At 43.1% G+C, this 25,187-nt stretch overlaps 1 protein-coding gene and 1 long non-coding RNA gene across 2 annotated transcripts in view; one reads left to right on the top strand and one right to left on the bottom strand.

The window, feature by feature from the left end:
* Positions 1 to 25,187, top strand: part of LOC119649905 (peptide-N(4)-(N-acetyl-beta-glucosaminyl)asparagine amidase) — a 151,777-nt gene that overhangs the window by 16,757 nt on the left and 109,833 nt on the right. The window contains 1 exon segment of the mRNA XM_038052302.1: positions 20,237 to 20,917. Coding sequence (XP_037908230.1) covers positions 20,237 to 20,917 — 681 coding nt within the window.
* On the bottom strand, positions 361 to 8,620 carry LOC119649926. Its single transcript, XR_005249217.1, has 2 exons — positions 8,540 to 8,620; positions 361 to 799 (listed from the first exon to the last, which is right to left on the bottom strand). It is a non-coding gene; the product is annotated as an uncharacterized LOC119649926 (long non-coding RNA).

The following is a 25,187-nucleotide window of genomic DNA, read 5'->3' as shown; positions in this document are numbered from 1 at the left end:
AAACCGATGCAACTTATTCTTGAGGTTTTTATCACAAAGGGAGTGACGGATAGATCCCCTTGCAAAAAAGGAGGACCCTCAAACCATAACCCATGGTTGACGAATTCGGGGTGCATTCCTCTTAATGCGCAATCAGCCTGGTTCAACTGCGACTGCACATGATAAATTTCGGAAGGTGTTGAATCATGTTCAACAGATCGGCATCACAATTGATGCTAACTTATATTTTAAGACATCTCATATTCTGTAAGAAATATTATATCCGAAAATTGTCAAGTAAGAAAGTATCTTTTCAATATAAGAGACATAAATTCCTTCTATATGTATATGTTTAAGTCAAGAAAAGCATAAGCGAATTCATAACGCAATTATTTGTCTTTATTAGAATATTTTACCGTCATATTGCATATTGCAATGTAAGACTTTAACGAAATGTAGGTCATTTATTAAGTATAAATAGCATTTAGTGAACTATAATAAGACAGTGTGAATAAACAATTTAAACGAGCATTTTAGTTCGTATTCTTATTTGCACTCTCACTTACCCAACAATATTGCTTCCTACAACCATTGGGAGCAATATTATCATACCCGAAAACTTTTCTCAGATACCGGAGCGGTACAAAAGAAAAGTTTTCTCAACATTTGGTCCGTCGAGCCGGATATAATTACCATAAAATCCGTTGGATCCAATCCCCGATCAATTAATCGAACTTTCCCAGTCTCCAAATATAACCAAATAGTCATGGCCGAAGCGACGATAAAGGAGCAGACGGATATTGCTAAACAGGTGGAGGTTCTGGAAAGAAATTACAGAAAGAGGAGATCAGCCGAGTATTTAGAAAAAAACGCGAAAAACTTCAAGCCCTGATGACGAGGTTCAAGGCGAATCATCGGAAGTTGCTCGGTCTCCTCAAACCAGACGACGCGTATTTTGGCGTGCAGGAGGAGATGGAAGCGATCAAGCTCAAATTGGCATCAAACTGACGACGGGAATACAGAATGTCGGTCAGACTGGGATGCCATCCGGTACAACAGGTGCCACTCATGATCGAGTACATGCGAATAATCGCACCATTGGAGGAATAACGCCGATCCGGGCTGCCGGCGCGTACACAGAAGAAAGGCAAACATACGGGGTTTCGGAGCACCTCCTGAAATTACCGCCGATCCAAATTCCGTTCTTTTCTAGTTCGGTGTAGCTTACGGAATTTTTGGTGAAGAATTTCAATCGCCAACCTTTCGCAATTGATAATGTTCTAGATTGACTTATATTTTTAACTTGTTTTCCGAATTCCGTTTCAACAACCTTAAGAAAAATTCAGTATCGTCCGGCCATTCACAGTTATTACGATTCTCTACACATTTGTGATCAAACTCAGTAATTTCATCGAAAGAAGGAGTAATGTGGCGCGGCAGGATTCGCGGCATTCGAAATTTATTTCGAATGTTGCGAGTGCGAGCGATTAGATGGCGCGGATCTATCCACTTTGCGTAGCACGCCACGGGAGTGGAGGACCGGCGAGAAAAGTATGCCATGAGTTAGGGGCAGAAAAGAAACAGATGAAGCGAGACCTCTCTTCTGCCTCTAACGTTTTGGAAAATGAGGTATCCAACCGTGGCTCTGAACTCGTGACTTAAAATTAAAAATATCGTTTGTAATTTTTCTCTCTTAGAGATTTGAATGCAGTTTTAGTACGACTACTCCACTACAATGTCAATTAACAAAGTGTTTAATTAATAAAGTTAAATTCAAAAATAAAATTAGATAAATTCTTAATTGGTGACCCCGATATTAAAAAAGTGACAAATTGTCCGCCATCGCCGCCATTGGTGAAGTTCTATTAACGACAAAATTCGTCCGAGCAACACGGCAGAAATAGAACTTCCAAAGACTGAGAAATCCATCAAAAACATCAGTAGACCGTACGGCAAGCGATTTTCACGCGTTCGCATCTACAGTTGAGTGTGGAGTGCCGTTGTAAACATCACGAAAACGTGTCGCATCTCCACATCCCGAGTCGGAGCAGAGGCAAGAAAAAACGCGAGAAAACTTTCTCTACACAGTGTACTGCGCGACACACGACGGACCCTCACCAGAAGTAGATTTTCACGCGACTTCCCGTACGCGCGCCCTCCTGCACAACACCTTTCACGCACCGGACCAGTCATCATTGCCACAACGATCAACAACAGCAGCAAACGGACGTCCCCAGCACCGCCAACGCCGCAGCTACAGCCGACAAATTCGACCAGCGCCGCCGTCGAGGAGGACCCCAGCTCGGCTTGAAAGTTATACTTAAGTGAAATTATTGTTCAATATATTTAAAGTTAAAAAGTAGTAATAAAAAATTGAAATCGCTGCAAGAGACGGCGTGGAGGTGTTTAGCATCGCGAGTTCTCCATTTTCATTGGTGGTGTTTTTGGTCTGCGCTGGAGAGCGTCCGCTTCGGTCGTCGTTTTTTTTTCTCGTTTCGTGCGTGCATTTCTGGGTGCGGCCTGCCGTGTCGGTGTAAAGTTCACCGCGTTTCAGTATAAACTCACCGCGTTTGCATCTCAATCTCGTACTTCTCGGTAAGAAAAATGTCTTTTGACAATAAGACGCGGCAGGCCCATCGGACCCGCAAGTGACCGCCCTCGCCGTACGCGTTCCTCCGTTTTGGCGGCGGAACCCCGAGCTGTGGTTCGTGCATTTGGAAGCACAGTTCCAAATGTCCGGCATCACATCGGACGCGACCCGTTTTCAACTACGCGGTGGTCGGCCTGGACGAAGAGTCCATACTTCTGGTGTCCGACGTAGTGAAGTCGGCATCGTATGTGCAGCTCAAGAGCGAGTTGATCAGGCGCCTGTCGGCAAGCGAGTCGGCAAAATTAGACCCACTTGCTGGCGGGTTTTAACGTTGGGTGATCGAACTCCCAGCCAATTGCTTCGTGAAATGAGGCAATTGGGTGGGAGCAAGATCGGCGACGACCTGATCAAGTCGCTCTGGCTGCGGTCGGCTTCCGGAGGGCACCCAGGCGATCCTCGCTTGCGTCTCCGGTTCCTTGGAGGAACTGGCAGCGACGGCCCGACCAGGTGCAGGAGGTGTACGTACGCCCAACCTTGGCGGCCGTTCAACCACCGTCGGATGAGGTGGGTGACTTGAGGCGCGAGATTGCCGCTTTAACAGCCAGTGTGGCCGAGATGCGGGCGACGTTGGACGCTCAGCGTTCGGGCGCCAGATCGCGAGCACGCTACGTGTAGATTCTCTCCTACCGCAAAAAACTAGGTCCGCGGGGGGTCTTGGCGGCGGCCACCCAGAACGCAGCGCCACGTCGCCTAACTATTTTCGACCCCCTCAGCGGGCGCAGCTACCTCATCGATACTGGTGCGGAGGTTTCGGTTCTTCCCGTACCTCGGCAACATCAACTTTTCCCTCAACCGCTCAAACTTGTGGCAGCAAATTCCTCCCGCATAAACACGTACGGGTATAGGCAAGTGGACGTGAGTCTTGGCTTGCGTAGGACGTTTTCGTGGCGTTTCATCCTGGCGGATGTCAGCTTCCCCATACTAGGCGCAGACTTCCTGTGTCACTATGGATTGCTGGTGGACTTGCAAAACAAGTCTCTTATAGATTCCACGACCAACCTTAATTCGTCGGGACATATGGTATCTCACCCAGGCAATAATCTTTCCGTTCTTTTAGAAGACATTACCGACTCTCGTGTTCGGGCACTTCTCCAAAAGTTCAGCCAGATTACTACCAACTGTAGTCTCTCCAAACCAGTGAAGCACAATGTACAGCACCACATTATCACTACTGGTTCCCGATCTTCTCGAAGGTGCGTCCTCTACCATCTCAGAAACTGGCAATTGCACGGAAAGAGTTTGAACAACTCGTTCAACAGGGTATCTGCAGGCCCTCAAACAGCTGTTGGTCTTCCCCACTGCATATGGTCCCTAAGCCAAACGGCGAATGGCGCCCATGTGGGGATTACAGAAGGCTAAATGCACAGACTGTTCCTGACCGATATCCAATTCCACTCATCCACGACTTTGCGCATCACCTCGCGAATTGCCGCATCTTTTCGACCTTGGACTTAACCAAGGCTTATCACCAAATCCCAGTAGCTCCTGAAGACATTCCAAAGACGGCAATATGCACACCCTTTGGACTCTTCGAGTTCACCCGGATGACTTTCGGATTGTGCAATGCGGCGCAAACCTTTCAAAGGTTCATTCACTCAGTCCTGCGAAACCTCGAGTTCTGTTTCGTATATTTGGATGATGTTTTGGTCGCTTCTTCCACTGAGTCTGAGCACTTAGCCCATCTCGAGTGCATTTTTCAACGTCTCCCTTGAGGCCGGTTTAGTCCTAAACGTTGAGAAATGCAAATTCCTTCAACAACAGGTGAGATTCCTCGGCCATTTCATTTCCCCTGAAGGAATACAGCCCGACCCAGACAAGGTGCAAGCGATAACAAGCTTCCCGCGTCCAAAGACAGTGAGGGAGTTGAGGAGGTTCTTGGGCATGCTGAACTTCTACCGTCGTTTCCTGCCCAAGGCCGCCCATCTCCAGTCCATTTTGAACGCGTACTTGTCTGGCCCCAAAACTAAGGACACACGAGAGATCGTGTGGTCTGAAGAGGCTATCTGCGCGTTTGACAAATCCCGTCAACAACTGGCTGACGCTACACTCTTGGCATTCCCTCTTCAAGATGCACCCCTAGCCGTTTTTGTTGATGCCTCTGACATCGCAGTAGGTGCTGCCCTTCACCAAAAGGTGGACCAAGTTTGGCAGCCGTTGAGCTTCTTCTCGAAGCAGTTGAATCCCGCTCAACGGAACTACAGCACCTACGATCGCGAACTGCTCGCCGCATACCTGTCCATCAAATACTTCCGTTTCTCCCTAGAAGGCAGGCCGTTCACAGTGTTCACGGACCATAAGCCTCTCACGTTCGCTTTGAAACAGAAGCCGACAAAGCGTCCCCTCGTCAGCTTCGACACCTGAGCTTCATAAGCCAGTTCACGTCAGACATCCAGCACGTGTCCGGGAAGGACAACATTGTTGCTGACGCTTTGTCTCGTGTCTCCGAAGTTAACATCCCCGCCTCACTCGATTTCTCGGCTATTGCCAAGGCGCAAGTGGATGACGCAGCACTTCAGAGCCTCAAGTCCAACCCCAATACAAATTTCGGAGTTGCCCATCTTCGGCTCAAACCTCTCGCTCTGCTGCGAAGACTCGGAAAAGGGACCTCGGCCATACATTCCGGCCACATTCGCAAGGAAGTGTTCCACGTAGTTCACGACTTGGCGCACCCCGGCATCAGGACAACAAACCGGTTAGTCACCGGAAAATACTTCTGGCCCTCCATGAACAAGGATATCAATTCCTGGGCCAGAGAGTGCATCGCATGCCAAAAGTGTAAAGTCTCCAGGCATGTAAGAAAGAAGTGGGCTCATTCCCCCGCACTACCAAGCGTTTCCACACCATACACCTCGACATAATAGGGCCTTTGCGAGACTCGCACGGTTATAAGTATTGCCTCACAATCATCGACAGGTTCACGCGGTGGCCTGAGGCAATACCTCTGAAAGACATTACGGCGCAATCATGTGCTGAAGCCCTCTGTCGAGAGTGGATACCTCGCTTTGGCGTCCCTGCAGTGGTCATCACTGACCAGGGAATGCAATTTGAGTCCACCCTTTTCTCCGAGTTAAGCAAACTCCTTGGTTTTAAACGCCAGCGGACTACTGCATACCACCCGCAATCCAATGGGATGCTAGAACGTTGGCACCGGACGCTGAAAGCCGCCATTATGGCACGCGACGACCCGTCCTGGACTCAAGTCTTGCCTCTCGTCCTACTCGGCCTTCGAACAACCCGCTGAGAGGAATTTGCTGCCAGCCCCGCGGAGCTGGTATACGGGGAGAACCCGAGACTCCCAAGCGATCCGGTCTTCGACAAGAGATCGGGTCTCACGGAGTCGGGGTTGGTGCGTCTGCTGAGGGACAATCTCCGTCGCATCAAAGCGCCACCACCCACTCGACACTCGTCCATACCTGCTTGTTCGCCCAAAGAACTGGACACATGCACGCACGTGCTGATCAGGACGGATGCCGTCCGGAAGCCGCTGCAGCCTCCATATGAGGGCCCGTACCGCGTTCTCGAGCAGGGAGAACATTTCTTCCAGCTCGAGATCCGGTGGTCACAAAAAGGCGGTCTCTTTGTCCAGGCTGAAACCCGCGTGCGCCCCGAAGCAACGTCGTGTCCGCTTTGTGGATTAACGGCGAACGAAGTTCGGGGATCCGTCGCCGAAACCCCTAGGTTTCATCTGGGGGCGGAGTGATGTGGCGCGGCAGGATTCGCGGCATTCGAAATTTATTTCGAATGTTGCGAGTGCGAGCGATTAGATGGCGCGGATCTATCCACTTTGCGTAGCACGCCACGGGAGTGGAGGACCGGCGAGAAAAGTGTGCCATGAGTTAGGGGCAGAAAAGAAACAGATGAAGCGAGACCTCTCTTCTGCCTCTAACGTTTTGGAAAATGAGGTATCCAACCGTGGCTCTGAACTCGTGACTTAAAATTAAAAATATCGTTTGTAATTTTTCTCTCTTAGAGATTTGAATGCAGTTTTAGTACGACTACTCCACTACAATGTCAATTAACAAAGTGTTTAATTAATAAAGTTAAATTCAAAAATAAAATTAGATAAATACTTAAGTAACACAGTTTTCTAACTTTGGTATACTGTGAGCGTCAAAAATAAGTAAACACTTAATTTTTTCATATTTAAGCTTTAATTTCATAGCAGTTACTGATAAAAATTAACATGCTTCATCACCGGTTAAAAGTATTATATAATAGAAGTTTAAATCTGAAAAAAAGTTAAACAAAACAAAATACCATTTCAAAAAATTATTAATGCTTCAAAATACTGCTGATTTTACGCGTCAAAAGAAAGTATACAGAATTTACTTCTCTAAGAAATAATATCCAATAATTAATTAGAAATAATTTTTAATATTTAGTTTGTTTTCCATGTGACTTTAGAACAGCATTCAGTCTTTTAGGCATTGATTTGACAAGATTTTTTGTAATATCTGGAGAAATGTTGTTCCATTCTTCGATTAAAGCCCTTTTTAGGTCGTCCTTGTTGGAAATGCTTCTTTGTCTGATTTTCCTGTCAAGGTGCTCCCACAAATGCTCGATAGGATTAAGGTCTGGGGGACTGCGGTGGGTGATCAAGGGTTTTTGGCGTTCGGTATAACAACCATTCCTTAACAATGTGGGATGTATGTTTCGGATCGTTATCGTGCTGAAAGATCCAGTTTCCCGACAGCCCCAATTTGTCAGCACTAGGAGTGATATTGTTCCTCAGTATATTTAAATAGTCTATTTTAGTCATTTTAGAGTCGATGAAAACTAGATTTCCAACTCCGGATGCCGCCATACATCCCCAGACTATAACTGAGCCTCCACCGTGCTTTATGGTGCTTGTAACGCACTTGTCGAGAAATGCTTCATTTTTCGCTCGCCATATTTTTGGTGGCTTTTTCGCCCCAAATATTTCAAATTTACTCTCATCGGAGTATAAAAATGTTTTCCCAAAAGTTTGGAGCCTCATTTTGGTACTTTCTGGCGAATTTTATACGCTTCTTTTGATTCGCTTTAGAAATATAGGGTTTCTTACGTGGCACTCTGCCATGTAGACCATTTTTGTGGAGCGCTCTTCGAATTGTGCTTGCACTCACTGATTTGCCTGAAGTCTCAGCTATTTTCTTTGATATGTTTACTGCACTTGAAACTGGATTATTCCTTACTTCTCGTACAATTGTCCGCACTTCGGAGTCAGTAAGCTTCTTAGGTCGCCCAGACCGCGGTAAATTTTCAATAGTATGACGAGTCGTATATTTATCTATAATTTTTTTTATCGTACAATGATTCCTTCTAACGATTTTTCCAATTTCACGCAAAGATTTCTTTTCTTTATGTAAATCTAAAATTATTTTTCGTGTTTCGTTTGTGGTTTGCTTACCCATTATCTTAAATGTTATACTTTTGCACTTATTCAAACAAAAACAAAGAAAATCTACGAAAAATATTAGTGCACTATATTTGCTTACTTCACTTATAAACAGTTTCAAAGAAATTTGTGTGATTCCCGGAAATAATTAAAAACAAAACGAGAAGTGTTGCCACTGTATACTTTCTTTTGACGCGTAAATTCATGAGTATTTTAAGACAAGATGAATTATTTTTGAAAATGTTTTGTTTTGTTTAAGTGTTTGTGCTGACATAAACTTCTATTATATGAGCCTTTCAAGCTATGATAAAACATTTTAATTTCTATCAATAAACATTGTGCAATAAAAGTTTAAATACAAAAAAGATGGGTGTTTACTTATTTTTGACGCTCACAGTATATGGGTTTTCAATATATTCCAAACATTCATTTTCACACATTTCATGTTCCTGATATTAATTAACGCTACGTTACAACATTATTATTATCATCACTCAATTTGGAAACTTCAGTCGAAGAATTCCACGTCTTACTTTTTGAGAGTTTAAATATACGGTGACTGGCAAATGGTTTTCTACTTGGCCGCGTGAGAAGCCGCGTGTACCTCTTGGTGGTTGCGACAGAAGAGACCGGCTTATTTCCATGCGGTCTTTTCCTGTCCCAACCAACGGCACTTTCTCACCGCTAGTGCTCCACTCCCGTGGCGAGTTCTAAAAAGTGGAGAGTTCGGCACGCCATCTACGAGTATTTGTTCGCATTCGCAACATTCGAAATAAATTTCGAATGCTGCGAATCCTGCCGCGCCACACTGGCATCACCAAGGAATGGTGCCAGTTTATAAAGCTTTTCAAAGCCGTGATAGGTAACAATACATCGATTGGAGAGATTCGTAAACTACAATACTTGCTGGGATATCTGCGCGGGGAGGCAAGAGAAGCCGTATCGCACCTGCAGCTGACTAGCAGTAATTACGAGTCCGCACTCATGATATTGGAAGAACGGTTTTCGGATAACCGTCAAGCTGCTGGTGAGTACATGGACGCAATCCTCGACGTGAAGAAGCTCGGCTACAAATCTACTGACGACGAAATAGCAATGTATAACATGATACGGAACTGCTTGGCTGTATTGAATACCTTGGGCTACACGACTACTCATTGAGACCCAATGATAATCCTTATTATAATGCAAAAGTTCGATAATGATACCCTCCGTTCTTTTGAAGAATACATCAATGGTAGCAAGGAGTTACCTCCTGTGAGCAAGTTATGTGATTTTCTCCTAAAGAGGTATAAGCTGCTTCTGTCCATCCAAGCCCAACCTTCACCAACGCAGCCCCCGAAGAAAAAAGCCTTTGCGGCCCATACGAAAGGCGGTTGCACATATTGTAAAGGAAAACACGCGATGTTTTCATGTGACGAGTTCAGGAAGCTGTCCGTCGAGGATAGGAACGACTTCGTAAGGCAGTCCACGGTATGCCGAAACTGTCTATCACATAACGATTCACGGAAGTGTAAGAGTAAAGTGCGATGTTTGGAGTGCAATAAAGAACATCATATCATGCTGCACCTTAAAAAGGCAGTAAGTGGGAATTCTGCCTGTCAGCCGAAGGGAAAATCAAGCACGGCATCAGTATTGTTAGCAACCGCCCTAGTATCGGCAAGGGGACCAACTGGCAAGATTTCGGTACTTCGGCCTTTGATCGATCCTGGTTCTCAGACATCCTTCATCGCGTTGGCTGCAGCAAACAAGTTAGCTTTGAAGAAGATAAATGTATTGGCGTCAGTATCGGGCATCGGTAGTGTTAATGCTGCGACTGTTCGGAAAACCGTCGAGCTCAAGATAAAGCCAAATTTTGTATATTTGAGGCTTATGTGCTACCAGCACTAACAACCTTATTGCCGAATGAAGATATAATCGAAAACGGATGGATGAGAAAGCTACAACTTGCAGACCCGAAATATAACGTTAAGGCAGAAATTGATCTGGTACTGGGAGCTGAAGTGTTTGAAGAGATAGTTGAGCCAAAAATAAAGAAAGGAGATCCGTTGATGGCCCAGAAGACAAAATGAGGCTGGGTTTTCTCGGGCAAACTCCCCATCGAGTCACCTGAAGTCACGACACTGATATCTAATATATCAACAACGGAGTTTCATGCGGTGCTCCAACGCGGTCACGTTACCATTCAAGGACGACCCTAAGATAGTGCCACTAGGGAATTCTAGGAACAGGGCTTTAATGCGTCTAAAACAACTGGAAAAACAACTCGAGAAGGATGTTGAATTAAAGGAAGGTTATCAGTTCTCATCAAACAAATGTCGGACATGTTAAGGTCTGGTGGATTCAACCTACCCAAGTGGACCTCAAATGACCCCAGCCTTTTGAGCGAGATTCCCGAGGAATCCAAGGAAATGGGGTTGCATGAGTTCATACAAGATTCAACGATAGCCGCCCTTGGTCTGATATGGAACCCTCGGAACCCCTAAGAAGGTCGACTTTCGCTTAAAGCTATTGAAGTATGATCTTTCAAGGAAGCTGACAAAGCGATGCCTTCTATCAAGTATTGCAGGGATTTTCGACCCCCTTCAATGGCTCGCACCGGTGACGATTTCGGCGAAGGTCTTGTTGCAGAAAATTTGGCGGTCAGGAATCGGTTGGGATGAAATTCCTTCGGATGAGATTTTGACGCAATAGAAACACCTTGAGGAGCAACTGCCGGTCTTGGAAACTATCCGAATTTCCCCATTGGATCCATTATTCTATGGATCATCGTTGCGAGCTTCATGGGTTTTGTGATGCTTCCGAGGCAGCATACGCTGCCGTAATATAATGTAAGGTCATAAATTCCAGTGGTAAATCAACTATATCACTACTCTGCGCCAAGACCAGGGTGAAGCCGCTGAAGGCGAAAGTGACCTTGCCGAAACTAGAACTGAACGGTGTTTTGCTGCTCGCCGGACTAAGGCATCTGGCGAGGTCAACATTACTAATAGATGACTCTCCTGTGTACTCCTGGTCCGACTCTACAATCGTATTGGCGTCATTTAAAGCGTGTATTCGACGAAACGAAGATTGTCCCAACTTTCGAGGAGTTTACTATGGTTCTTTGCCAAATTGAGACATGTGTGACACTTCAGACCACTCGTTCCGCTCTCTAGCAATCCATATAACATTCAAGCTTTGACTTCAGGGCACTTTTTAATTCAACGGCCGAATAACGCACTTCCGGGGGCCGATCGCACGCAGCGGGACCTTTACGACAAATGGCAGCATCTTAAGGCCATTCGTCAAAAATTTACAGAACCTACAGGTCCGAACTAAGTGGGACAAGGAAACCCCAAATCTAAATCCTGGCCAGCTGGTGTTGATCAGGGAAAAGGAAACACCCCCGATGAAGTGGCCATTAGGTACTTAGTATGCAGGACCTCCGCAAAGCCCCGATTTTGCGGGTTACAAGCTTATAGCCAAGTCTCCACGAGCCCTCATTCACCTCATTAACAAGATTTTGCCAGCCGTTAGCTTTGCTTTTATCTATAGCGCTGCGGAGTCTCTTTTTTGCTGATCTATACTGTGCCTTTATGGCACATGCCTCCTCGTTGGCATGCAAACGTTGTGCCAAACGGCGGAGCTTATGACACTCCCCCCGCAGGTCGGCAATTTCTGTCGTCCACCAGTAAATAGAAGGCTTGTCGCGCCTGGGGCCCCTCCGGGGCATGGAAGCCTCACAGAAAATCGTTATCAGGTTCATCACTGAATTAACGACGGTGTCAGCTCCGACACTACCACCCCTGGAGCGGCTCCAGCGCGGCCCTACCTGCTCCAAGGGCTTCGACGAACTTCCCGATGTTCACCCTCGCGACATTCCACAGGCAGGGGGAGCGTCGCGTTGGTGCTCGCCGACAAGTAGCGTCAACCACTTCAAACGCGATGTACTGATGCTCACTTGTCGAGAAGTCTTCTAGGATTCGCCACCCGTCCACCGATGATGGCAAAGATTTCGACGCAAAAGTGATGTCAGGAATGCTTGCTTCACAGCCTGGGCGCCGAAACGTTGGCGTGGATCCGTTTCCCTCTGGAGTCCGACTGAGGCATGCCCCATTCAAGAGCCCTGGCATTAATATAATCGCCTACCAGGATTCATCACTCCGTGCTCGAAACGGCGTCCTCCAGAGCATCAAGCCGGCGCCGAAAGTCCGGCATCGTCTCGTTATCCCTAAACAGCGGACCCGGACAAACCCGACCCCCCGGCCTTCGGCAAGAACACGAAGTCGAACGTCGTCCCGAACCCAGATGGCGGTGGTGCCCGATAAGTCGAGGTGCCATGAAGGCGGGTCCTTGTTTCGGTATTGCTCGGTAGTCAGCACTAGATCAGCATTTACTTCCGCACTTACCTGGCATATACATACCATATACTTGCATATACATAACATATGTATGCATCAGTATTTAGTAGTACAATATTTTTGTTTGTTTAGGGGAGATATTTATGACTTTAATATGTACATGTATATAATTTTCAGTTTGGAAATATATGAGTTAATATTTTGAACTTTTAACTATATACAAATGAAAAAACCTTCATAGAGATTTTCTCACATAAGATGACACCTTTACACTCAAAGCGTCGAGCTTCCGATATTCCGACTTATTTACACATCGGTTGAAGTTACCCACCAAAACGACTTGCTCTCGGAGGGATTATGATGTCACACGACTTGCTGATGTGCCAAAAACTATTCGAGGTTGGTCACTACTTACTGAAATGCCTGTTTTAAGAGTCGGGCGGCCTCATCTGCCATTATCTGACCGTACCGGCCTTGGTTACCCCGCCGAATAGTAGATTTCAAGATGTCCTGCAGCTTAGTGGCCATACAGACAAATACGATGACATCGACTTTTACCACTTTTGAATTTCGATGTGTTCCTTCCTTAAGGGGGTCACCCCGTGTGTCGGGTTGGAGAAATCGATTTATTTTTTTTGGCATGAATTGTATCTATATATAGTGGAGAATATGTGGTCAAAGGGATTTTCCGATATTCCGAGTTGTTCAGAAATTACAGGATTAAACAGGTAAGGAGTTTGCAGCCGCTGCTAGAGTATTCGATGGGAAAGAGCATCGAATCTTTTTTTTACCTGCTAGTTATTTACTTGAGCCTTATAAATTCGAACACAGGTATAAATATAAAAAGATGGAAAACTAATCAATTGTCTAAACTGATTTGCTGTTTGGAATAAAAAGGATAATCCAGCCTAGAGTGAGCACTGAAAGGCCTTCAAGCTATACTGTTGTAAGTATTGTGCTGTCTTGACACCGTCCGTACGAACCCTTGCCTTTTTCTCGGGCGGATCGGGGCCTGTCCTGCCGCGTCGACTGAGGTGGATGCCCCAGGATTTTACCGAGGCTTGTTGCTCGATTCGATCATGTTGTTTCTAGGATTTAGGTAGGATTTAGCATAGTGGAATAACTCCAACTATACTTTATTTATCTGTTTCCCTAATCTCAGCATTTCATTTTTGTTTTACTGAGGATAGTACAAAGTACGGTGCCTCAAATCCTTCTCCTTTTCTTGATCTGGTGGTAAATAACTGCATCATCAACTAGCTCCATAATCCTATCCCGTCCACCTCGAAATCCCAACCTAGTTAAGATAATCAAATCACAAGGGGACAGATCGGGAGAGCGTGCCGGCCATTCCAAATCGCCTCTAATTGAGATAAGGCGCTCTGGAAAGTGTTCCCTCAAAACAGAAATCGATGCTCTTGAAGTGTGTGCTGTTGTTGGAACCAAGTGTCCCCCAAATCCAAATTTTCTAGCCGTGGGAAAAAAAAAATTCTGTAGCATGTTTACATACCGGTCCGAATTCACTGTCACTGTAACCTCATTTTCCTCAAAAAACCAGGGACCAATAATTCCAGCTGAGGAAATTGCACACCACACTGTGACTTTGGGTGAATGCAAAGGCTTTTGATGCAATTCTCGAGGGTTGGTGTCAGCCCAGTAGCGCATGTTTTGTTTGTTAACCGACCCACACAAATGAAAATGGGCTTCATCGCTAAAAAAAATAATAGCACCCTCGGAAACGACATCAAGAAGAAGCTCACACGCGTTCATCCGAGAATTGAAGTCACGTTATGAAAGTTACTGCACTATCGCCATCTTATAGGGATGAAAATGAAGATCATCACGAAGAATTCTTCTCACAGAACGATCGGATAGTCCAAGGGCAGATGCGTGTTTGCGCGCAGAACGCCGTGGCGATCGCAACATTAACGCTCTCACTGCTTCAATGTTCTCAGGTGATCTAACGGGCCGAGGGACTCCAGTTCTTCCTTTTGTCGCACTTGCAGTTTGTCTGAATGTAGTGACCCATGTAACAATTGATTTGCGGTCTGGGACGGGAGCCAACGGGGCTAAATTAAAGCGATTCCGAAATGCACGCTGTGTGGCAATAACCGAACATCCGCTTGAAAAGTAAACCTCAACGGCAAAGGCACGCTCTTCACTATTCCAACGCATGGTGGCGACTGAACCGTGTCGGGACAAAACTTTACAGTATCCCCTGTTGAACGAGATCACTAGCGCTCCGCTATGACATCAACTAACTGAGTGGCGCGCATTTTAAAAAAGGAAATTATGCTGCCGCACCCTGTATTTGACCCGAGCAGCACTGGAACATGGAACGCATGTTCCGTGGCCGGGTTGTCCGAGCTTTTGGCTGGAAACAACCTGTAAACTGGAGGGTCCCACTTTTTTCACACGGTTGACTATGAGTGCCTTGGTCTTAATTTCTGCACCATCCTCCAATTGCCATGTTAGGCCAACAATTGAGGATACCTTTCCTGCAGAAATTGCTCCCAAACCCGAAACTACCACATTCGTTCTTGTCCGGTTGAATCGTAACTTCTGGACCAATTTCGCAGTCACGGAACTGCTCTTGGTCCACAGAGCAGCGCGATTACCTCACCGACCGTTACCCTGATCCTAATTGCCACACTTGGGAGAACTGTATTGGAGTAAGCTCAGACGGACGAATTTTTGGCATATGTGAAGAGCTCTCTTTCTTCTCTCTTCTCTCTTCGGTCCTTGTCGGAATGTAGTATCGTTTCATGCTGCCCATGACATAATTTACATCCTCATTTACACATTTAGCCTGGGGCAAATCTCTTTTCGATATTTTTGAGATCCACGTATAGTGGTAGTGGTAGTGGCGCAATATGTGAAATTTGTTTGAACTCAATTTTCGATATTGCAGAACACGATGGTGAACCACTGCCTCCATCCCAACTAAAAGACATTGTTATGAACTGGTTGTCCAAGAAGTGATCCAAACCCTCCAAGGTTGCAGGAGATTTAGGATTTTTGAGCGAGGAGTCGAGTCTCGAGACATCAATTTGGCGCGTCGGAAAAATAGTAACGAAATAGGAACCAACGGAATCCCTTCCTCACAATTAAACCCTGCTTTTTTCAAATTTTAAGCTACCGAACGCGTGGTGTCCAACGCCTTTCCGATAGTGCTAAGGAGCGGTAAACTCACCCGAAATACTAAACATTGACATTTTATAACTTTGTTAATAATAGTAGGATTTTGTTCGAACTTCCTGGTGTTATTAATACTCTCGCCAAATTGTGTACTTCTAGGCTGAATTTAACTCTTCGTCTGGGATATGGGTTCCACCTCGCATGATCGCATAAAGTATATGAGCCAAGCTGATTCTAAATTGCAACAGTTGGATTAGCTCCAAACACTTCTACAGAAGTCTTCTGTCTTATCCAGACTGATGTTGCTTTGCCCGCCTGAGTTAGTAAGATTTTCATAACATCCCCGTTAACTTTTCAAGAACAAGGTGTCGTCTGTCCTTCGCTGAAAAATCTTTCGATACATGCGAATTTAATTGAGGCAATCCGCAAGTTTCGCCTTCAGGTACGCGACGATTTCGGCGATATTTTAATTTGATTCTGATGTAATCCAATAGTAATAGTATCAATATTAGGTTCAGTTTCAGTATCAATATTAGGTTCTGCTACCACTTCTGTTACGACTAGTTTCTTCCTCAATAAAATCATTCTATCATATCGCAGCCATAATTATATTTTCGATAAAACGATTACAAGCAAAATCTATTTAGTTTAATGATTACAAATAAAACCTTTTATTTAGTTAAATGATTACAAGCAAAACCCTTTATTTAGTTTAGTACTGATATCTGATAACTATGAAACCAACCGCCACTTTTTACTAAGCAAACACAACTCTTTTTAAAAAACGTTTCAATATCGGCAATTATTTTTCTCATGTCATCTATTTAGTCATGGCACTCTCATCTCCACTACTGTGGCGAGATCTGAACTGAGTGGAGGGCGCTGGTGGCCTCATCTGTCCGCTCGCATTTGCATCATTCGAAATAAATTTCGAATTCCGCGAATCCTGCCGCGCCACAATATCATTGGATTGGTAGTTTCCAATGATATTCGCAGCAGATTCCTGCATTATTGGGGGTGGATTTTTAAAATATGCTTGTATAATGTGACCAATATCTTTTCTCAACTTCCCGACTTTTTCATTGAGTGGAAACACCCCGACCCTGCTTGTGAACGGAACAAAGGCTAGAAAACAAAGTAATTTCGCTAGCCAAAAAATCGCCCAAAATTATATCAAGAGCAGCAATAATGTTGTTAGTTGCTGAAGAAGCTTCGATATTGGGATCGTAGGCTTAGTGGTCAGAAGGTTTTCAGCATTGACTTAGACTGCGGTCAAAGCCTCGTTATGAATTGGACCAATATCCCCAGTTACTAAGCTTCTCTTGACTACTGAAACCATTGAGTGGAGTGTGGAAAATTCAATTCCGTACGATAGCCTTGTGCTCTAGCCACTCAGCTATCCGGGAACACAGCGAAATTTTTCCTAGTTGGGAGCGGAACTCAGTTAGTATTCAGTCGCTCGGTTGATAACGCTTAGTTACAAAATATGGCAAACGGGTTATGTTCCCATAATGAAGTCGATGTATGCTTTCCACTGAATTCCATTCTAAATCTTCAACACGACAGTACGCGCGGATCATAAATATTTTTAGTTGACCTGTCCAAATCAAACGACGTCCAGATCTTTCGTTTATGGTAGTTAACGGCATCATCGCCAAAACGTTCAAGGGCTAAGGGCCTGGTGTTATTGAACGGCAGAGATTTGACAAAATCATAATCATGATTACCAAATTTATGATTACGTGATTGTAATCATAATCGGGCTTTCGTGTCTTTGATTCTAATCAGGTAAACATGTAAACATAATCATGCAATCACGTAATCAAAATCGTGTGATTGTAACCGTGTAATCGTAATTGTGGAATCATAATCGTGTAATCATAAGTATTTTCAATCGTTTGCTTAATTTCGCTGTTTGATGACATGCACATTTCTATAATTTTCTGTGAAACAAAATATTACTAAAAGCAGTTCATTGTCTGTCTGTTCGTCTCTTGTCTGTCACACGGGATTTACTCCGCAATGGCCGAAGCTACGAGGTCTGTGAACCGCTACACGTGCAACAAGTTGCATCGCTTTGTATTGGCTTCAAGAGGGCTCCCCAAATACGTGAAAGAGGGTGGGGTATGTTCTTTCTGATATTGCATGAAATACAGGGGAATGGGGACACAAAATGTGTGCCCCGAAGAGTGAAATACCTATACAAAATCTAGGCCTCAAAGTACATCCCATTTCGATATCGTAATAGTAACATATGTTATTACTATATTTTAGAAATTTACTTGAAAACCCTCCTTAACTTTATTGTAGATGCACACAATTTTGCAGTAGCATAGCTGATTTTATGTTGCAACCAGAACACAACATGACTACGAATTATATTGAACGCAAATTCGCCAATTCTATTGACCAAAGCTTGGCCAGAGCTGAAAAATATAGGTTTCAAAATGATGTAAAGGGGCAATTTCATTTAAATTTCGAACTTAAAAAAATTACTAGGCAAGACCATAAGGTCCAGTTATATTGTAAATAAAACAAATACAAATAAATAATTCGTTATAATACAAACAAATCAGAAATAAGAATTCATTTAGCATGTTAAACTACTCCCTTTAGTGTGATATTTATATTTAGTATTTTGGGTTGCAGTGCGTTTACACGGAAGGGATAAATTTGAGCTACTCTACCTTTGCCAATAATAGTCCAATTTTAACCAAACGTGGGGATATTATGCTATCATACTATAGCCTATGTTGTATGTTACTATAGATTTTTATGACTCTGGGGTCAACATAAGGGAAATTTTCAGTCAAGTTCCCAAAAACAGCAATATACTGTTATTAACTTAATTTGAGCAGATATCGGTATGGAGGATATTTTGACGCTTTGGCACTGTATTGATTCAGCTTAGTGACTTTTTTTCCAATTTTTCAGTTGCGTAATTTCTGAGAACCTGTCTGCGCAAGATATAACGACTTTGCGGACCTCGCACTCTCCTCCTTTCCAACAAATGTATAACAAGTCGGAATACCGGAAGTTCGTGCTTCGGGTATAAAGGTTTTGTGTTCATCTTATCAACGCACATTTTTCTACCCGTATACAGCTACAAAATTACGAGACATACGTACATATTACAGCCGTAGATGTTATGCTCACCCTAAACAAACAAACTGCCTATTTTCGAATACTGTACATACGTGCATATGTATATAAATTGATGGTACCCATATTTCCGATTTACTTCTTATATCTATCTGAATTAGGCTCTACCCGCAAAGTTCATTAGCACGCATATACTATATACCTACATTCAAACATGTCTGGTTGGAGTAATTGATATATGCAAATGCCTAAAAAACTAAAACAAAATAATTCTTTGCGACCCCATTCTTAAGAACTCATTTCGTTGTGGTATTGATATGTAATGATGACGTCATTCAGGTTAGGTGTAGAGTGCATGAAATTCACGAAACATGGTAAAGTTTTACCCCCTATAACTTTGTTAATAATAGTTGGATTTTCTTGAAACTTGACCAAATTGTGCACTATATTGTTCATTATACCCATGCCAAATTTTGTACTTCTGGGATGAACAAACAGAAGGGGGGTGCCGGGTAAATTTCTAAAATGTGGAAATATACTATTATTAACTTTATTTGTACAGATATCGGCACCGGATATATTTTGAGGCCTAGATTTCGTAGAGATGCACTATTGAGATTTTGTTCAGATTTTTCGGTTGGATAGGTTCTGAGAACGAGACCTGTTACACTTTTTGGGGGTCATATTTTGAGCCCTCACTCCCCTATGTTTCACCCCATATCAAATATTGAGCCAGTTTCGAAAAGTACTAATTGAGACCTTTCATTTGATACCCCACATGGCCACATTTTATAAAAAAAAATTTTGCACCCTCCTTTCACATGTATGGGGAGCCCCCCTTAAACTTAACACAAAATGGCGTCAGTCGCTGCATGTAAAGGGAACGGCAGATTACATACTCCTACCAATTTTCGTGACAATCGGTTCAGCCGTTTCCGAATAAATCGGCTGTGACAGACAGACAGACAGACAGACTGACGGACAGACAGACATCGAATCGATTCTAATAAGGTTTTGTTTCACACAAAACCTTAAAAACTACGACTGGCTTTAGAAAACGCAAGTCGAGACCTTTCATTTGATATCCCACATGACTATATTCGGCGTGGATAACGTACAGCCTCATTATAACCAGCAACTTGTTTGCCAACTTGGTTCTCCGTGTGTGTTTAGTTTAGGGTTAATGTCTATAATATGTACATACATCTCTAATTTTGGAAATATTTGAAGGAATATTTTGGATTTTTAGCTATGTACGAATGGGAAAACGTGCATAAAAAGTTCTTTATATCCGAAGCAACCAGCTTCCGGTATTCTGTCTTACTTGCATTTCTGTCAAAACCATAATTTTCGCTAAAATTTCACTTCTCTCAGCAACTGATCCATACTGATCAAACGAATACAAAATAAATTATAAATTATAAAAGCCTGCGGTGTGTCCGGTTTTGACAGCATTAACTATAATATTACGTAACTCTGCGAAACAGAAAGGTTCAAAAGCAAGGAAGTATTAAAAGACGAAATTTGTTAAGTGTAAGTGCCAAGGCTATGATTTATCTATCTCTAATTGTAAAATTCATCAATCGGCTTGAAAAGGATGTTACTATGTTTCAAATGATTAATCTCCAACGTTTTTCCTTTTTCCAGGATACTACAATTCCCTTATTGCAAACGTTAGAGAGGTTTTCAAGCATAGTCAAACAATATGGTGATGCAAAGCTCCTCAAATATGGAAGAAGTTCAATTCCCTACAATACATTACAAAGAAGAGCTTTAGAAAAGCTACGTATCATACAAAAATCTATCAAGTCGAAAACGTATAGGAGCACTGAACCATGCATGAAGGATTTGATATTGGTTGAACTCACCAGCTGGTTTAATAACACATTTTTTGAATGGGCCGACGGCATATCATGTAAGGTGTGTCAAATGAAGAGTCCAGCAAATGCTACTGGATACAAGGGTGACAATCGTGTTGAAATATTGAATTGTTGTGGTCAACAGACGACATTCTATCGTTATAATAAAATTGCGTATTTGCTACAAACACGCCGCGGCCGGTGTGGCGAGTATGCCAATTGTTTCACATTTCTTTGTAAGTGTTTAGGATATGATGCTCGCTACGTTTTCGCGAGCTTTGATCATGTATGGACGGAGGTTTATTCGGACGCCCAAAAACGATGGATTCATATAGATCCTTCTGAAAACGTGCTTGATGTACCACTAATGTATCAAAGTGGTTGGAAGAGAAAAATCGATTATGTTATTGCTTTTTCGTTAGACGATATTCAGGATGTTACATGGCGATACACAAGTGATCACAAGAATGTAAGTATAGCTTTTTCTATATTCATTGAAAGTGGATTTTATGAAGTCGAAACCATATATCTTTGACTAAATGAATGGATAAAACGTCCATAATCGAAAATAATACCTGAATCCCCAAACTGTCTCTACGTAAAATCATTGGTACTTCATTTAGCTCATCCCACATTATCGCTGTATATTCATGTGTATGAATAGCGTCAAGTGAAATACATTTATATATACCGTACTACTATTCTGAGACAGACTACCAGCTAAAATATTCCATTGTTGCTCGTAGGCCACCAACATGAAACCGCTTGATACATTACATCGGGCTAAGTCTATTTAATTTTACAACAACCAACCAGTACGTATGGTTCAACGAGTCTCAACTGCCATGTGGTCTCTGTCCTAAGTACAACGTCGATTTCATATAGAACTTTTGTTTTCCAAATTTTACGCTGCCAACGGCAGCACGGTAAGTACGTACGAAAAGAAATGCTTAAAGGTTTTCCCGAGAACTAAACGTGCACAATGGTGGAATTCTACTGGCGTCGACGTAGGCGCACTTTTGGCCTTCTCGTTGACATTAAAAACAAACCATTAAAACACTTTAATGTTGGAATTACAGAATCGTGCGTTTGGAGCAGATAACAGCTAGCGGTGATTGCTATTACGGAAGATTACGGAAATTCAAACCGGTCTGCTGAAGAATCGTACTTGACCCACCAAATATGGTATCATATTGTGCCCAAAAGCACCCCATTAGTTCACCGTCTTTATCGACTTATCCCTGAAAAATTAAAGATAGCGAAATTTGAAACTCAATATTTGTTGTTTTTGATGCTGACCATCATCCAGCCCTTGAAGAAGCGCAATTAATTTTGCCCCGAAGAAACACGAGTCTTGTCACCTATGCGATGAGTACTGCAGATTGAACGTGATCACTCATTGACATTGATGATATGACGAACAAGACCATGTTCTCAAAGGTCGACCTTATGATGACCTTCCATGAGATATCTGTCGCCGAAGAAGAAATCCCCAATACAGCCTTGACGATACCTATTTGGTGGTATGCATTGACGATGATGATATTCAGACTTAGAAATACAGTCTCTAACTTTATGTAGCTAATGGATTGTGGAAGAAAGGGAGGCTTTCCCAAATCGCAAAGATAGTGTAGCCGACTAAGCACTGCTGGCGCATTACCATCCCGGGTGCAATATGTCGTTAGCCGCCGATGCATCTAACGCGGCCATCGGTGCAATTTTTCTACGGAAACAGCACTTTAACTGGGTTGGACTTACGATGATGCAATAGTAGATCGATTCACGGTAGTAAAGACATTTTATTATAACTGCGTCATACGATTCGGAGCAGCAATCACTACCTACCAGAGAACCCAATGCGTCCCTTACTTGGCCTTTGTGATAACTTCAACGAGCATTTTAGAACGGCCAGTGCTGGCTGATATGATTTATAACACTATATTGACCTTACCGGGAGAATTCCTAGTCCCTACACAAAATCATTTAGAACCAAAAGTTTCCTGGACATCATTCGGCGAAATATGGGGCAAATTACGCCAATAACAAACAGTCACCATTGCTTGCGAACTACTTTTGTCAACAATGCAAATATGTTCACATTAACCCCGTTTACAGACTGCTAGTCTAGCCATCTTTGGTAGCTCACAAGATAGTAAAAGAGGATTTCTGACAAACATTACGCTATTGTCGTAAATGCGAACATCTCAACTATTTAAACTGCGTTTATTTGGAACTGATGCCATCTAATTACACATTCAGTGAAAGACAGTCATCAATCGCCACGACGCCAGGAAAAGTTCAGTATTCCGAAACAGAAAGGCTACGATAGATTTCGGTTACCCACTGTGGTTAATCATTTGGTTCATTAGTAGATTATTCAACTAACAACTAGCCTAACATCCAACACAGTATCGTCCGGCCTGTTGCCCTTTATGATTCTGATTGCTGGCCGAATATCAGACAATAAACGCCACCTCGTGGCATTCTAGCCGAAAATTTTGCCAAGGATCAGTGGCATAAGATGTTCGAAATGATGGGATACGTCATTGATATGAGGTTACATCTGCCGTGAAAAAAATAGAAAGAAACATCTTCGATGTTATGGTCATTTATGTGATTCGCGCTAACGGAAATTCGTTAGCTAGAATTAGTCTGATCGAAAACGACCAAAAAGCCAATCGAAACAGCGATGACTCCATACGCTAGATGGTGATTTGAGAGCCTCTCAACTCCACCTAGACCAGGTCTGTGATCGAGAAAACTGGCGCTGGCACTTCTCAACGGGGTCTACTCCGCTACCGAACAGACAAAGGCCAAACAAAAAAGAGTGTAACAATTCAAACAAAATTGAAAAATGGTGTCTTATTAACCGCTTCACGCATTGAATTTTGCTATAGGTAAGCGACTTTTTTACTTTTATATTCGGGTGAGTTGCCGGTCTTGCTTTATTTCTATCTATCAGGCGGGCAGTTTCATTCCTGATGTGCCACACGAACTCATCTGGTACGCCTTATGACAACACTCAGTGCCAGAAGAACTCGTGCGGTGGGTTCAATTGCTCTACCACGATTCGAAAAGTAAAGTTCGAAGTGTGGCGGGTGTATCAAAACCGCTTCGTGCCTCTGGTGTTCATTAAAAAAGGCGCCCTCACACCACTTCTCCTTGTTCTTGTTATGAACACCGTCACACGGGATATCTAACGTCTAGCGCCCTACACACTGCTTTATGCAGATGATGTTTTCCTAGCATCTGATAGCAAAAATGATCTCGAGCAACTTGTCCAAAAATGGAATGATCGCCTCATGCAACACGGTCTCAGATTGAATCTAAATAAAACTAAATTTTTGACGACAGATCCCCATCAAATAGGCACAATCACTGTCAGCCACAGTGATCTACCCAGAACTGAGCGATTTAAATACCTCGGGTTAACGCTATCAGTTAATGGAGAACTGCGTTATGAAATTGCTTCACGAATTAATGCAACCTGGATGAAGTGGCGTTCCAAAATTGGTGCTCTTTGTGATCGACATATCAACGAACGTCTCAAATCTAAAATTTGCCGCAATGTCGTCCGTCCTGTCGCCCTCTATGGTTCTGAGTGTTGGCCGACTATAAAAGACAATGAACGGCGTCTTGCGGTAATGGAAACGAAAATGTTACGTTGGAGTAGTGGCGTGATACGTTTTGATCACATCTGAAATGGGCATATCCGCGATCGTGGAAAAATTGCGAAAGAGGCGTCTTCGATGGTATGGGCACGTTATTCGTGGTAACGAGAATTCACTTGCCAAGATTGGTCTAAACATCGAAGTCGATGCTGAACGACCAAAAGGCCGCCGAAACAACGGGTGGCTTGACACGCTGGATGAGGATTTAAACGCCTTGAGATTGCACCTGGGTCAGGCATTCGATAGAGCCAAGTAGCGAAATCGATCACAACGAACCGACCCCACTGAAGAAAAAGAAGAATGCCAATATATTTCCAAAATATATCGATGTAATTGTCCGGATGGCCCAAATGGTCGTGGTCCACTTTTCGCTGTTGTCAGAGGGATTTGCTATCTTGACTGGATGTCTGATACCAGTCGACGGCTGTGAATGAGTCATACCAGGGTAATAAGTGTACTGTAGTGTACCATTACGATCTTAAATAAAGTGCTCAATCACAGTTCAAGGCCCTGATCCATTTTGGATTGTTGTGCCAACGATTATTATTATATCAATATAATATTTAAATTACGCACATATTCTGCTCAGTATTTTCAATTTTATATTTTATTACTTTTATACCATGTTGTAATTATTCAGTTGGTAATTATATATGGTATGTATGTATAAATAAGTCGGAAAGTGGAAACAGAAAACATGAAAGGTTTTGTTGATTTTTTATGTACGAATATTTGACTACATAATGGTTCCACTTATATATACCCCGTAGTGTATATACGTTGAATGTACCCAATATTCAATTCAATGTGGTGCTGGTTGCCTATAATATTTCCATTAACGGACGCTAAATGTCCGAAAGTCCTCCTTAAATTTATACTTGGAGTATTAAATTTAGTATAAATATAAATAATAATACAAGTCATAATATTGGAAAATTTGAAGGAAATCCAATTATTAGCAAAACTATCGAAGGTTATTACACTGCCATGTATGACATCATCATTATATAATGCCAGCCCATATGAACGACGGCGCGCATGGGACTGTTTAAATTTTCCTTTTTGGCT

The sequence above is a fragment of the Hermetia illucens genome, chromosome 1 (assembly GCF_905115235.1).
Source record: "Hermetia illucens chromosome 1, iHerIll2.2.curated.20191125, whole genome shotgun sequence".
In the NCBI taxonomy this organism is placed as follows: domain Eukaryota; kingdom Metazoa; phylum Arthropoda; class Insecta; order Diptera; family Stratiomyidae; genus Hermetia; species Hermetia illucens.
This window is presented reverse-complemented; position numbering and strand designations above follow the sequence as displayed.